This window comes from Salmo salar, chromosome ssa23 (genome assembly GCF_905237065.1).
Source record: "Salmo salar chromosome ssa23, Ssal_v3.1, whole genome shotgun sequence".
Classification (NCBI taxonomy): domain Eukaryota; kingdom Metazoa; phylum Chordata; class Actinopteri; order Salmoniformes; family Salmonidae; genus Salmo; species Salmo salar.
In genome coordinates, this window is record NC_059464.1 from 43,139,473 (window position 1) to 43,153,207 (window position 13,735).

Below are 13,735 nucleotides of genomic sequence, written 5' to 3' on the forward strand. Positions count from 1 at the left end.
TCTAGAACTCAAACTCTATAGTAGTCTAGAACTTAAGCTCTATAGTAGTCTAGAACTTAAGTTCTATTGTAGTCTAAAACTTAAGCTCTATAGTAGTCTAGAACTTAAACTCTATAGTAGTCTAGAACTCAAGCTCTATAGTAGTCTAGAACTTAAGCTCTATAGTAGTCTAGAACTTAAGTTCTATTGTAGTCTAAAACTTATGCTCTATAGTAGTCTAGAACTTAAACTCTATAGTAGTCTAGAACTTAAGCTCTATAGTAGTCTAGAACTTAAACTCTACTATCTTTGAATAGTCTATTAAAGAAGATATGAAGATGCACAGGTTACCAACAAAGTTTGATTTCTCACTTTCCAACTGACACCTTTATGACATGGAATGACAAAGTAGCTTCAGGAAATCCAGCTTTGATAGATAAAAGACTGTGTATATAGTAAGTGTTAACCATTCATTGACCCAAGTCTCCTAATCAGCTCCTCCAATTCCTCCAAAACAAAACAAAGCCAGGTGGCAGCCAGGAGCGTTAGCTGTTGTCACTAAGGTCCATAAAACCACATAAAGGTGTTTGACCCAGAACAAGACCAGACTATTGAGTTAACCCTATCAGTCCAGAACGCCAGTAAAGAACGGCTTTTCATTTATCATACTTTCATTTATCTGCATGCCCAGCCCTTATATTTTAGCCTCACAATTAAGTGGTTTACCATTTTATTTTCTGGACAACCAGGGCTACAAGTAACAATTTGACATAAACAGTTGAATTCATGAGTTGTATTGACAAAGGCCAATACAAAAATAAGGTCTGACAAAGCAAAAACCTGATCAAAATGAATTTATATGAATGCTGTAAGTACAGATATGGTTTGCTCAGTGGAAAATGAATATCCAACTACTCAGTGACAACTCTGTGGAGTTTGTGACATCAACTATGTGAGCTTATTACAGTATTATAGACATTATGTCCTGGGATTTACTATGGTCTATGTAGAAGAACCCCTTACAGTATTATAGACATTATGTCCTGGGATTTCATATGATCTTCCATGTAGAAGAACCCCTTACAGTATTATAGACACTATGTCCTGGGATTTCCTATGATCTTCCATGTAGAAGAACCCCTTACAGTATTATAGACATTATGTCCTGGGATTTCCTATGATCTTCCATGTAGAAGAACCCCTTACAGTATTATAGACATTATGTCCTGGGATTTCATATGATCTTCCATGTAGAAGAACCCCTTACAGTATTATAGACACTATGTCCTGGGATTTCATATGATCTTCCATGTAGAAGAACCCCTTACAGTATTATAGACACCATGTCCTGGGATTTCATATGATCGTCCATGTAGAAGAACCCCTTACAGTATTATAGACACTATGTCCTGGGATTTCCTATGATCTTCCATGTAGAAGAACCCCTTACAGTATTATAGACACTATGTCCTGGGATTTCATATGATCTTCCATGTAGAAGAACCCCTTACAGTATTATAGACATTATGTCCTGGGATTTCATATGATCGTCTATGTAGAAGAACCCCTTACAGTATTATAGACACTATGTCCTGGGATTTCCTATGATCTTCCATGTAGAATAACCCCTTACAGTATTATAGACACTATGACCTGGGATTTACTATGGTCTATGTAGAAGAACCCCTTAACGACTCTTGTGTAGCTTGTTAGTGTCATAGAGCAAAACACGTGTGTGGTCGTGGGGGTCTCAGCTTTTCATAGATAGTTTTCATTAGTTTGTAGTTCAAACCATATAGACACTACAGATGTTTTTGTAACAAGACCTGGCCCCGGGCCCCTTCAGGATCCGCCCTTGGCTCACACGCACCGCTCTAGCTTAGCCCTGTACAAGCCGATTTATGCGGAGGCTCCGACCAGTGGCGGTCGGTTCCGTTTAAGATGAGGGAGGACAATCATTTATTTTATGAGCATGGCCTTATTTCTATAAAGGCACATTGGATGACTGTCATTCATATTACATTCACCCAGTTCAATGTAACATTGATATATTTAGGCTACTACATGATACTCAAAGTTCCCTATACCCATCATGAGGTTGAATTAAAGTTTACAACGTAGGTGCACAAGTTGAAATATTTTTTTTTGTAATCAAGGTGAAAGACAGTGACATTCAATACCGCCTTGCTGGGAGACGAGAAGCAAGTACAGGGAGTGAACATTTAATGGATAACAGACAAGAAACAAACAAGGACAGCGTCTGGACAGGGGAAACCATAACGACATCAATGCTGACACGGGGAACAAACTGAGGAGCAGACAGATATTGCGGGGCAATCAACAAAGTAATGGAGTCCTGGTGAGTCCAACATTGCAAAGATGCGTGTAATGATGGTGATAGGTTTACGTAATGATGGTCTGCCTGGTTCCCTTGAGCACCAGAGAGGGGGAGCGGGAGCAGGTGTGACACATCTAGCTGATCTACGGTGTAATCATTAGTCCAACAGTTGCAAATGATAGTTTCTATTGGACAAATTCAGGTATGTTTATCCCGGTTTCGTTCGTTTTCCAACAGAATCGGTGGGATTAATACAGCCCTGATCACACTCAAACACAGTTCACTTTCATAGCAGCCACATACAAACAGCACGATCACTTTGCTCATTGTAATTCCTTCTCGCATCTACACGCTCTCCTCCTCTCTCATCTTTTTCCTTCGCTTGTGAAAAAAACCTTTTTTAGCAGTTATACCGGCGGGCCCTGGTGGCAATAAATTCATAAATCCAAAATCGTACCTTGACTTGGAAGAGTTCCAGTGTTGGATAGCTATAGCCAGCTAGCTAACAACGTTTGAGCCGGTATTTGAGTAGGCTAGCTAGCTAAGTAAGTGAAAAAAATAGAGCTAGCTACATTATATTTAGTTCTATCTTGTTCTCTCCCTCTCTCTTATACCGTTCATTAATTTTGAAGAAATGTATTTGTTCAAAAATGTTCAACTATTGTCTTTCTCTCTATTTGAGTCAACTACTCACCACATTTTATGCACTGCAGTGCTAGCTAGCTAGCTGTAGCTTATGCTTTCAGTACTAGATTCATTCTCTGATCCTTTAAATAGTTGGACAAGAGCTCTGATAGGTTGGAGGACGTCCTCCAGAAGTTGTATTATTACTATGGAAGTCCATGGAAGGGACTGAGAACATGAGCTTCCTAGGTTTTGTATTGAAGTCAATGTACCCAGAGGAGGATGGAAACTAGCTGTCCTCCAGCTACACCATGGTGCTACCCTACAGAGTGCTGTTGAGGCTACTGTTGACCTTCATTGCAAAACAGTGTGTTTTAGTCAATTATTTGGTGACGTGAATATATTTAGTATAGTTTTATTAAAGAATTATAGCTTTTTTAATGTTTCACTATTTACATTTTTATGAAATTCACTGAGGAGGATGGTCCTCCCCTTCCTCCTCTGAGGAGCCTCCACTGCTCCGTACAGAGGGTGTGATGCAATTGCGGAGTCTCCGGAGGCTGTCGTAGGCCAAATCGAGCTCCGAACGGCAAAGCTATGTGCCTCCCTAACTTTGGTTGACGGTAAATAGGGCGGTACATCCTGTATAAACACAAACTCACTTCCTTGACAACAAACATGGAGAACTTTGACGACAGGCTATCAGAACAAGTTCACTAATAAAATACATCTTTATGATACCTCGTCTAGGGATTTCTAAGACACAAACATTTGTTTGAACTCCTGGAAAGAGATCAGGGAGGTAATATGGATTGATGCAGTAAAGAGGTCAATGGAATGAAGACTGTGGGGAATAGAAGGACACTGGATTGGCACACATTCAACAAATCTGTTAAAACATTCAAGTGACTGTTAAATGCTAACTCCCGTTCGTATAAGCTGGTAGCATAGCTAGCATACAGAAATCAGAGGTGGTTGTCAAAGTAGTTTTTACCTGTAATGCAGTTGATGACGAAGACATGAACATGTATTGGGGTTGACATCCATACAAGCATTTTTACTTCAACATAGTGTGAAATACACAAATAAACAATAGCCTAAATGTAGACTAATTTTGCTGGGGGGCAATGGGGAGATTCGGGATGGAGATGCAGCCTTTTTACTTCATGCTATTTTGGCTGAGTTCCTATGTCAAGCACCGGGAAACGGACTCCAACATCTAAGAAGAGGTAAGGTCCTGTCTTTTCATTTAGCCAGTTGCTTGTAATTAGCTGGATGCCTATAGAGATTAGCCCTGAATCACTACGAGTGGTGTGGTTCAGACCAATTTATTGGATGCGTATGACAGCTCCACAAAGCGCAAGAAGTACGAAAGCTCTGACTTCTGCAGAGGCCGCATCGCCGTAAATGCTGTACGGCTATTGCAGACGCAGATTGGCCATAAAAAACTGTCTGAAGCTCAAACACACAATGTTTAAAGGGCGTTAGAAGTCCAAATCTCACCAGCGTCGTGGTGGGACTCATTGGGTTAACATTCCAAACTAAACACTAACAGCCTGATCCCTGTTCATTCCTTTACAAGGAGACTACTCAAACACCTTTGAAGAACTGGAAGGTCAACGTGGCTCTGACATTTGACTTTTAACCTGTCGTATGTTCTCAACTCAAAGCAGTGTCTGTTGAGAACCAAATATACAGTACGTCCGCTGTGTTGCGCTAGCAGACTTTCCTCTGACTGAACCAGTCAAACAGACAGCGTGGATCCTCTACCTTTGGACCACCGGGAGGATTGCTTCATTTGAAGTTGTGACTGACATTAACCCTCCTCCTGTGCTACCACATGTGCTGACTAGGTTACATTCTGTTTGGTTCAGGTGTTCTCAAACACGCTATTTCATGTTGTTGAGTGTGGCTGTTAGCTTCATTAGGCTGACTACCTGACTATCTGGTTGTTAGCCTTGCTACCCGGTTGTTAGCCTGGCTTTCTGGTTGTTAGCCTGGATACCTGGTTGTTAGCCTAGCTTCCTTGTTAGCCTGCCTACCTGGTTGTTAGCCTACGCTTCCTTGTTGCAAGCCTGGCTACCCGGTTGTAAGCCTGGCTTCCTGGTTGTTAGCTGTCTGCTATCTGTATGCTATCTGTATGCTAGCTGTATATAGTACTAACTGTCTGTGAGCGGTATAGCCCTATTGCATTGTACTGCTTTGTACTACACTGTTGTGTACTGTAGTGTACCTTCTGGCTGGTGTCCACGGTGATGGCCAACCCGTTGGGTACCAGGCCTGCCGTCCTGTGCTTCTTCACCAGCCGTACTGACACCACCGGAATGGCAACCTGTAAAGGAAAAGCAGCAACATGGTCACCAGCTGCAGCTCATAGCATCCCTTTATTCCCTTAGTGAGACAGTTAACATTAGGAGTAAGACACATTGAGACACTGTAACAGTAATGTTGTTAGTTACACATTGAGACACAGTAATGTTGTTAGTTACACATTGAGACACAGTAATGTTGTTAGTTACACATTGAGACACAGTAATGTTGTTAGTTACACATTGAGACACAGTAATGTTGTTAGTTACACATTGAGACACAGTAATGTTGTTAGTTACAGATTGAGACACAGTGATGTTGTTAGTTACACATTGAGACACAGTAATGTTGTTAGTTACATATTGAGACACAGTAATGTTGTTAGTTACACATTGAGACACAGTAATGTTGTTAGTTACACATTGAGACACAGTAACATTGTTAGTTACACATTCAGACACAGTAACAGTAATGTTGTTAGTTACACATTGAGACACAGTAATGTTGTTAGTTACACATTGAGACACAGTAACAGTAACATTGTTAGTTACACATTCAGACACAGTAATGTTGTTAGTTACACATTGAGACACAGTAACAGTAACATTGTTAGTTACACATTGAGACACAGTAATGTTGTTAGTTACACATTGAGACACAGTAACAGTAATGTTGTTAGTTACACATTGAGACACAGTAATGTTGTTAGTTACACATTGAGACACAGTAACGTTGTTAGTTACACATTGAGACACAGTAATGTTGCTAGTTACACATTGAGACACAGTAACAGTAACATTGTTAGTTACACATTGAGACACAGTAATGTTGTTAGTTACACATTGAGACACAGTAACAGTAACGTTGTTAGTTACACATTGAGACACAGTAATGTTGTTAGTTACACATTGAGACACTGTAACATTAACATTAGCCTGGCGTAGGCACAGGACACGTTAGCCATGTGACATTTCCGCTAAACCCCAGAACCCTGAGACTTTGTTCCCATCTAAAGAAAGAGGGAGCAGAACGGCTCAAAACAAACAAGAGTGAAAAAAGGAACAAATAAAGGTTTAGTCAAGCTGGAGTGTACACACACGGTGAGTGATAACTAGCTGGGGTTTCAGGGTGAGTTGACACTGCATGTGCTTTCTCTTCAGACACTTCAATTGACTGGCTGGTTATTGGTCAGGAAGACCATTGGTCAGGAAGACCATTGGTCAGGAAGACCATTGGTCAGGAAGACCATGAGAATAGAGTAACCATACTCATGTTATGTAGTTATCAATTCAATAGAATGATGTTATTCATCGGAATACAATACAAATATTATGTAATTGAAAAGCATAGGCCTAGACTTTGATCTGGATACACATTTGAAATAAGTAAATTACTTCCAAATATCCTTTCCTCTTGAAAACCTTTTAACACTTGACTGTGTATGTGACCAACAATTGTATTATTCAGACCTTAATTTCACTTTGCTCCTACCTTTTATGTTGTATTCCCAGATGTCATGAAAGTAATGATTTGTAAATAAGGAAATTGGGTCTCAACTGAATTTCCCAAACTGTAAATGAAGTCAAAATCTCGTAAAACAGTTTGCTGTTCAATGAATAACCTGGCTACCACGTCACTTTATTGTACTGTATTTGAATACCTGCATCAAACACACGAAGTACACACGGCATATCTCATGTTGAACATTTCCCCTGTAAAAAAACAATTCCCAGCTCAACTTGACATTAAAAGGGTTATACGGCTGTCCCCATAGGAGAACCCTTTTTGGTTCTACGTAGAACCCTTTTTGGTTCCACGTAGAACCCTCTGTGGAAAGGGTTCTACATGGAACCCAAAATAGTCCTACCTGGAACCAAAAAGGGCCCTTAAAGGGTTCTCCTATGGGGACAGCCAAAGAACCCTTTAAGGTTCTAGATAGCAGTTTTATTTCTAAGAGTGTACTATACAATAAAGAGAAAACCTGCATGTAGTGAGATTCATTTGAATGTCTTTTGTGTTCAGGCATCTTTATTCTCTATTCAAAAGAGAGAAACCTTCAGCAATTGAACAGAGAGACATCCATTTATCTTGAATGAGTCAATGGAAAACATGGAGGTCAAGTCCAGAAAGAAAACCTGTTATCAACTGAAATGATCGTACCGACAAGTGTTGTACTCCATGATAAGTCTACTCCCTCTTTTCATTGTTAGAAGAAAAGAAGCCATTTTGTGTCAAGGCTGAGGGCAGTTGCAATTCCCACTGGAACATCACCACTCACCTTGATGTCCTTCCCAAAGAGGTTGGCATAGAAACACAGCCAGTTGCGGGAGATGTAGAGGCGACCCTGAAGTAGGATGTCTCGGAGGAGAGCGCAGGAATACACTGGGAATGGGAAAAAGACACCATAACATTTGGAATAACATAGAGATGCATTATAATACTGATCTATTTCATTCAACACACCAGAGGGAGGATGCACAGAGCTGGAGACTAGCCTCGGGACTAGCTGTGTGTCTTCACATGACAGATTGACCCGGTGAATCCAGGTGAAAGCTATGATCCCTTATTGAAGTCACCTGTTAAATACACTTCAAATCAGGGAAGGAGACGGGTTAAAGATGGATTTTAAAGCCTTGAGATAATTGAGAGATGGATTGTGTATGTGTGCCATTCAGAGGGTGAATGGGCAATACAACATATTTCAGTGCCTTTGAACAGGGTATGGTAGTAGATGCCAGGCACACCGGTTTGTGTCAAGAACTGCACCGCTGCTGGGTTTTTCACTCTCAACAGTTTCCCGTGTGTATCAAGAATGGTCCACCACCCAAAGGACATCCAGCTAACTTGACACAACTGTGGGAAGCATTGGAGTCAACATGGACCAGGAGGGTGGTAACAAATTAGAAAGAGAGATATAATTAAAGAGGGATTAAGGAAGATGGAGGGAGACTGACAGATTGTGAAGCGTGATTCATCACTTCAGAGATCTCGTTTTCAAAGCTCCAGAGTCCAATGGTGGTGAGCTTTACACCACTCCAGCCGACACTTGGCATTGCGCATGGTGATCTTAGGCTTGTGTGCGACTGCTCGGCCATGGAAACCCATTTCATGAAGCTCCCGACGAACAGTTCTTATGCTGACATTGCTTCCAGAGGCAGTTTGGAACTAGGTACTGAGTGTTGCAACCAAGGACAGATGATTTGTACGCGCTACGCTCTTCAGCACTCGGCGGTGCCGTTCTGTGAGCTTGTGTGGCCTACCACTTCGCGGCTGAGCCGTAGTTGCTCCTAGACGTTTCCACTTCACAATAACACCACTTACAGTTGACCGGGGCAGCTCTAGCAGAGCAGAAATTTGACGACCTGACTTGTTGGAAAGGTGGCATCCTATGAAGGTGCCACGTTGAAAGTCACTGAGCTCTTCAGTACGGGTCCTTCTACTGACAAGGTTTGTCTATGGAGATTGCATGGCTGTGTGCTCGATTTTATACACCTGTCAGCAACGGGTGTGGCTGAAATAACCTAATATATACAGTATATAGTGCCTTTCGAAATACCATGGTATGCGGTATAAACGGTATTTCGCCCAAGCCCAAGCCTACGCTGAAGCCTGAACGTTGTGAAGCCTGAACGCAGTGAAGCCTGAACACTGAAGCCTGAAAGCTGTGAAGCCTGAACACTGAGGAGCCTGAACACTGAGGAGCCTGAACACCGAGGAGCCTGAACACTGAGGAGCCTGAATACTGAGGAGCCTGAACACTGAGGAGCCTGAATACTGAGGAGCCTGAACGCTGTGAAGCCAAGAACACTGTGATGCCTCCTGCTCCCAACAGACTCCTGAAAGTGATTTGAAATGAAAAAGGGAATTGATTGAGTCAGGTTCAAGTCACATAAGTCCAAATTGATTTGTAGCCTACCTTTTTAATGTCCATATCACATAAATGAAAGTGTTGCAATTAAAGATGAATACATCTCAGTCATTGTATTGTAGCTATACAGGACCTAACTTAGTGTACTGTACAATCAACCTCTGCACATTGGAGTGGATATTGGATCATAGACAGTACACTGTTAAAATGGAGTGCTTTGTAACACCCAAAACGAATGGCAACTGAGCTGCCACCAACTTGAAGGAGACGAAAACCTTAACTTATTATTGAAACACATCCTCCTGAGATGTTTGGAAATATGTAAGACCACTTACTCAAGTGGACTCGGAACATTAGCAGAAAAGTTTGAAAACACTATTTTGTTTTTTTGAGTCCTGTCTAGTGCAGAATTATATACCTTCTCTTTTAGTGTTGTTTCCTCTCTCTAAAAGCTTCTAAACATCATTATGATGATTTTGAATCCTGTCTAATGCAGAATTACATCCCTTTGTCTGGTGTCTTAATGTTTAACATTGTTATGTATTTGATAATTTGCCATTCTATACCGTTTTGGCAGGCATTGTCAAGCCGTGTTCAAAGTGCCAGCAGTAACTGGATGTTGACCTGCAAGAAATTAGGACTTTGCACTCTCCACTGACAATCATAAATGTGGGAATTGGTGCTGTGCTCATTGAACGTCAATTTGCCTGACGGTTTTGATAGCTGTTTATCACGATCCATTACACCTCATGGAACGACACGCTGCCTAATACTAATATAGAAATATACTTTTCCTTCTTCAAACATGTATACAATATTGTGTGAAAGAATCATGAAGTCTAAACATTTTTGAATTACCCACAATCCTCTAAAAACAGAGTCACGTGGCAAGATAGGAAATGCAAGGAGATTAAAACCAAAGAACTCCAATGAGTTCAATCCCTCTATTGTCTCTCTTTTGTTAACCTTAATGAAAGATACAGGTACTTACATTTTGAGCAACATATTAAGATGGATTTACATTATTTTGGTAAAATTAAATGAACAAATCACTGAAAATGCCATGCATAACTTATTTCTAATATATTTTGAAATAGGTATGACATGACAGAGGTGATACAGATAGGTGGGAGAAACAGATTGAAGGGTTGGAGCTGGGAATTGAACCCCCGGTCGTCAGTGGTGGGGAGAGGGGTGACCTTTCTAAACCGGGTGTGTTACCACTAGACCACGGGCAGCCAAGTCACCTGTGATACAAGTCAGTATTCAACGTCCATCCATGTCTGAGGACGTCGGGAGATGATGTGGAAACCGGCCACTAGGGGAAACAGTGAGCGCCGTTACCTTTAAGTAGGCTTTGGTTTTGCTAGGGTTTTGTGTACGGGGACGGTGGATAGGCCTATCCCAAACCTTAACCCTTACCTTAACTATTCTGAGTTAATGCCTAACCTTAAGAATTCAGAATGAATGCCTAAACTTAACCTTGAACGATACAGACATGTACAGTAACAAGACATTTCAAAATGTGACGTTTGAGAAACACGGATGAACGTCTAATTCTGACATGAGACTGTGAGAGCTAGTTGCATCATAGACATACAGTAGTATTGGATATTGGATCAGTGTAGGAGGAATAGATAGTCTCCCTGACCTACCTTTCATAAGGATCTCCTCCTTGGGGACGCTCTGGAACAGCTTGTGGTACTGGGAGTTGTACTTGCTGACGGTCTGTTAGGGGGAGACATGGGTAAGACGGGGGGACAGGGTGTACGATGGAGGAGACGGGGGTGAGACAGGGTAAGATGGGGGAGGGGGAGACAGGGGTGAGATAGGGTGAGACAGGAGAGGTGGGTGAGGTTCCTTTCAGAAAATGTCCACTCACTGTTTTACTTCTCCCAAAAAGAATCCTGTCACACTGTGTTGTGTTCCAACTCAGACACACTTCCTGTGTCACACTGTGTTGTGTTCCAACTCAGACACACTTCCTGTGTCACACTGTGTTGTGTTCTAACTCAGACACATTTCCTGTGTCACACTGTGTTGTGTTCCAACTCAGACACACTTCCTGTGTCACACTGTGTTGTGTTCCAACTCAGACACACTTCCTGTGTCACACTGTGTTGTGTTCCAACTCAGACATACTTCCTGTGTCACACTGTGTTGTGTTCCAACTCAGACACACTTCCTGTGTCACACTGTGTTATGTTCTAACTCAGACACACTTCCTGTGTCACACTGTGTTGTGTTCCAACTCAGACACACTTCCTGTGTCACACTGTGTTGTGTTCCAACTCAGACACACTTCCTGTGTCACACTGTGTTGTGTTCTAACTCAGACACACTTCCTGTGTCACACTGTGTTGTGTTCTAACTCAGACATACTTCCTGTGTCACACTGTGTTGTGTTCTAACTCAGACATACTTCCTGTGTCACACTGTGTTGTGTTCTAACTCAGACATACTTCCTGTGTCACACTGTGTTGTGTTCTAACTCAGACATACTTCCTGTGTCACACTGTGTTGTGTTCCAACTCAGACATACTTCCTGTGTCACACTGTGTTGTGACCTGATCTCTTCCTGTGTAACATCTAACAGTGCTCCCTTCCCTTCTCTGTAGTGGTGTGACAGACAATCCCTTCCCCTCTGTGTCTCAGCCTGGGTTATAATTGAGGCTAGAGCAAAGACAGTACAGTATGAAATGAAGATAGGTTAAAACGACTTCTCCAATAGAAATTCCAGATCACACTTGTCGGCGATGTCATGGCGGCGTTGGCTAGCTGAGCTCATGAGTAGAAACACGTCATCGGGGCTAACGGTCATCTCGTGCAGAACTGTGCATGTGAAGGCCGTTAAATCAAAGGCATCTTTCCATATAAAGTTGTTGGTTTTTTTTTACTAAAAAATGAAAACGTTTCAGGTTGTCACTTTCACGAGGTTGTAGTAATAACATGTTCTACTTCAGACATTTTGGTTCGGATCTAGGTTGGGCCTTTAGATTTCGAACAAATGAACAACGAAAGAATAATTTTTCACTTCTCTCATTGATTTCTCAAACACCAAACTCTGGCCTGGTCTGCTTGGTCTATTTCGCAAGCGTTTCAGGAAGTCTTGCGATGGTGCGCTTCTGGGTTAAGAAACTCTGTGGCTAGGCACTCAGCCTTGGTTATAATGGAGGCTAGACAGAAATAGTAACTCCTTTGCTGGAAACGTCTGTGGGTGATTTCCATGTGATAAATAGCCCTGTGTGTGCGTGTGTGTGCATGTGTGTACGTGCGTGTGTGCGTGTATGTGTGTGGTTGTGTGGTATAAGACTGTGAGAAGGCTATTTAAATCATAAGTCATATATGGTGTGTGTGTGTGTGTGTGTGTGTGTGTGTGTGTGTGTGTGTGTGTGTGTGTGTGTGTGTGTGTGTGTGTGTGTGTGTGTGTGTGTGTGTACGTACAGTACAAGTCAAAAGTTTGACTGGTACTGTACTCATTCAAGGGTTTTTCTTTATTTTTACTATTTTCTACATTGTAGAATAATAGCAAAGACATCAAAACTATGAAATAACACATATGGAATCATGTAGTAACCAAAAAAATGTTAAACAAATCTATAATATATTTTATATTTGAGATTCTTCAAAGTCGCCACCCTTTGCTTTGATGACAGCTTTGCACACTCTTGGTATTCTCTCAACCAGCTTCATGAAGTATTCACCTGGAATGCATTTCAATTAACAGGTGTGCCTTGTTAAAAGTTAATTTGTGGAATTTCTTTCCTTCTTAATGTGTTTGAGCCAATCAGTTGTGTTGTGACATGGTAGGGGTGGTATACAGAAGATAGCCCTATTTGATAAAAGACCAAGTCCATATTATGGCAAGAACAGCTCACATAAGCAAAGAGAAATGACAGTCCATCATTACTTTAAGACATGAAGGTCAGTCAATACGGTCGCAAGTGCAGTCGCAAAAACCATCAAGCGCTATGATGAAACTGTCTCTCATGAGGACCGCCACAGGAAAGGAAGACCCAGAATTACCTCTGCTGCAGAGGACATGTTCATTAGACTTACCAGCCTCAGAAATCAGTAATTAACTGCACCTCAGATTGCAACTCACAGAGTTCAAGTAACAGACATCTCAACATCAGCTGTTCAGAGGAGACTGTGTGAATCAGGCCTTCATGGCCGAGTTGCTACAAATAAACCACTACTAAAGGACACCAATAAGAAGAAGAGACTTGCTTGGGCCAAGAAACAAGAGCAAGACTCGTGGAAATATGTCCTTTGGTCTGATGAGTCCAAATTTGAGTTTTTTGGTTCCAACCGCCGTGTCTTTGTGAGACACAGAGTAGGTGAACGGATGATCTCCGCATGTGTGGTTCCCACCATGAAACATGGAGGAGGAGTTGTGATGGTGTGGGGGTGCTTTGCTGGTGACACTGTCAGTGATTTATTTAGAATTCAAGGCACACTTAACCAGCATGGCTACCACAGCATTCTGCAGTGATACGCCATCCCATCTGGTTTGCACTTAGTGGGACTATAATTTGCTTTTCAACAGGTCAATGACCCAAAACACACCTCCAGGCTGTGTAAGGGCTATTTGACCAAGAAGGAGAGTGCTGCAT

General features: G+C 41.8%; 1 protein-coding gene across 2 annotated transcripts in view; it reads right to left on the bottom strand.

Moving 5' to 3' along the window:
* The window catches only part of LOC106584691 (GRAM domain-containing protein 2A), a 102,490-nt gene that overhangs the window by 29,793 nt on the left and 58,962 nt on the right, over window positions 1–13,735 (bottom strand). For both annotated transcript variants that reach the window (XM_014170191.2, XM_014170192.2), the window contains exons 4-6: window positions 10,775–10,847; window positions 7,530–7,633; window positions 5,175–5,273 (exon numbers count right to left, since the gene is read on the bottom strand). In XM_014170191.2, the coding sequence (XP_014025666.1) occupies window positions 5,175–5,273; window positions 7,530–7,633; window positions 10,775–10,847 (276 nt within the window). The remainder of the gene's footprint in view (window positions 1–5,174; window positions 5,274–7,529; window positions 7,634–10,774; window positions 10,848–13,735) is intronic.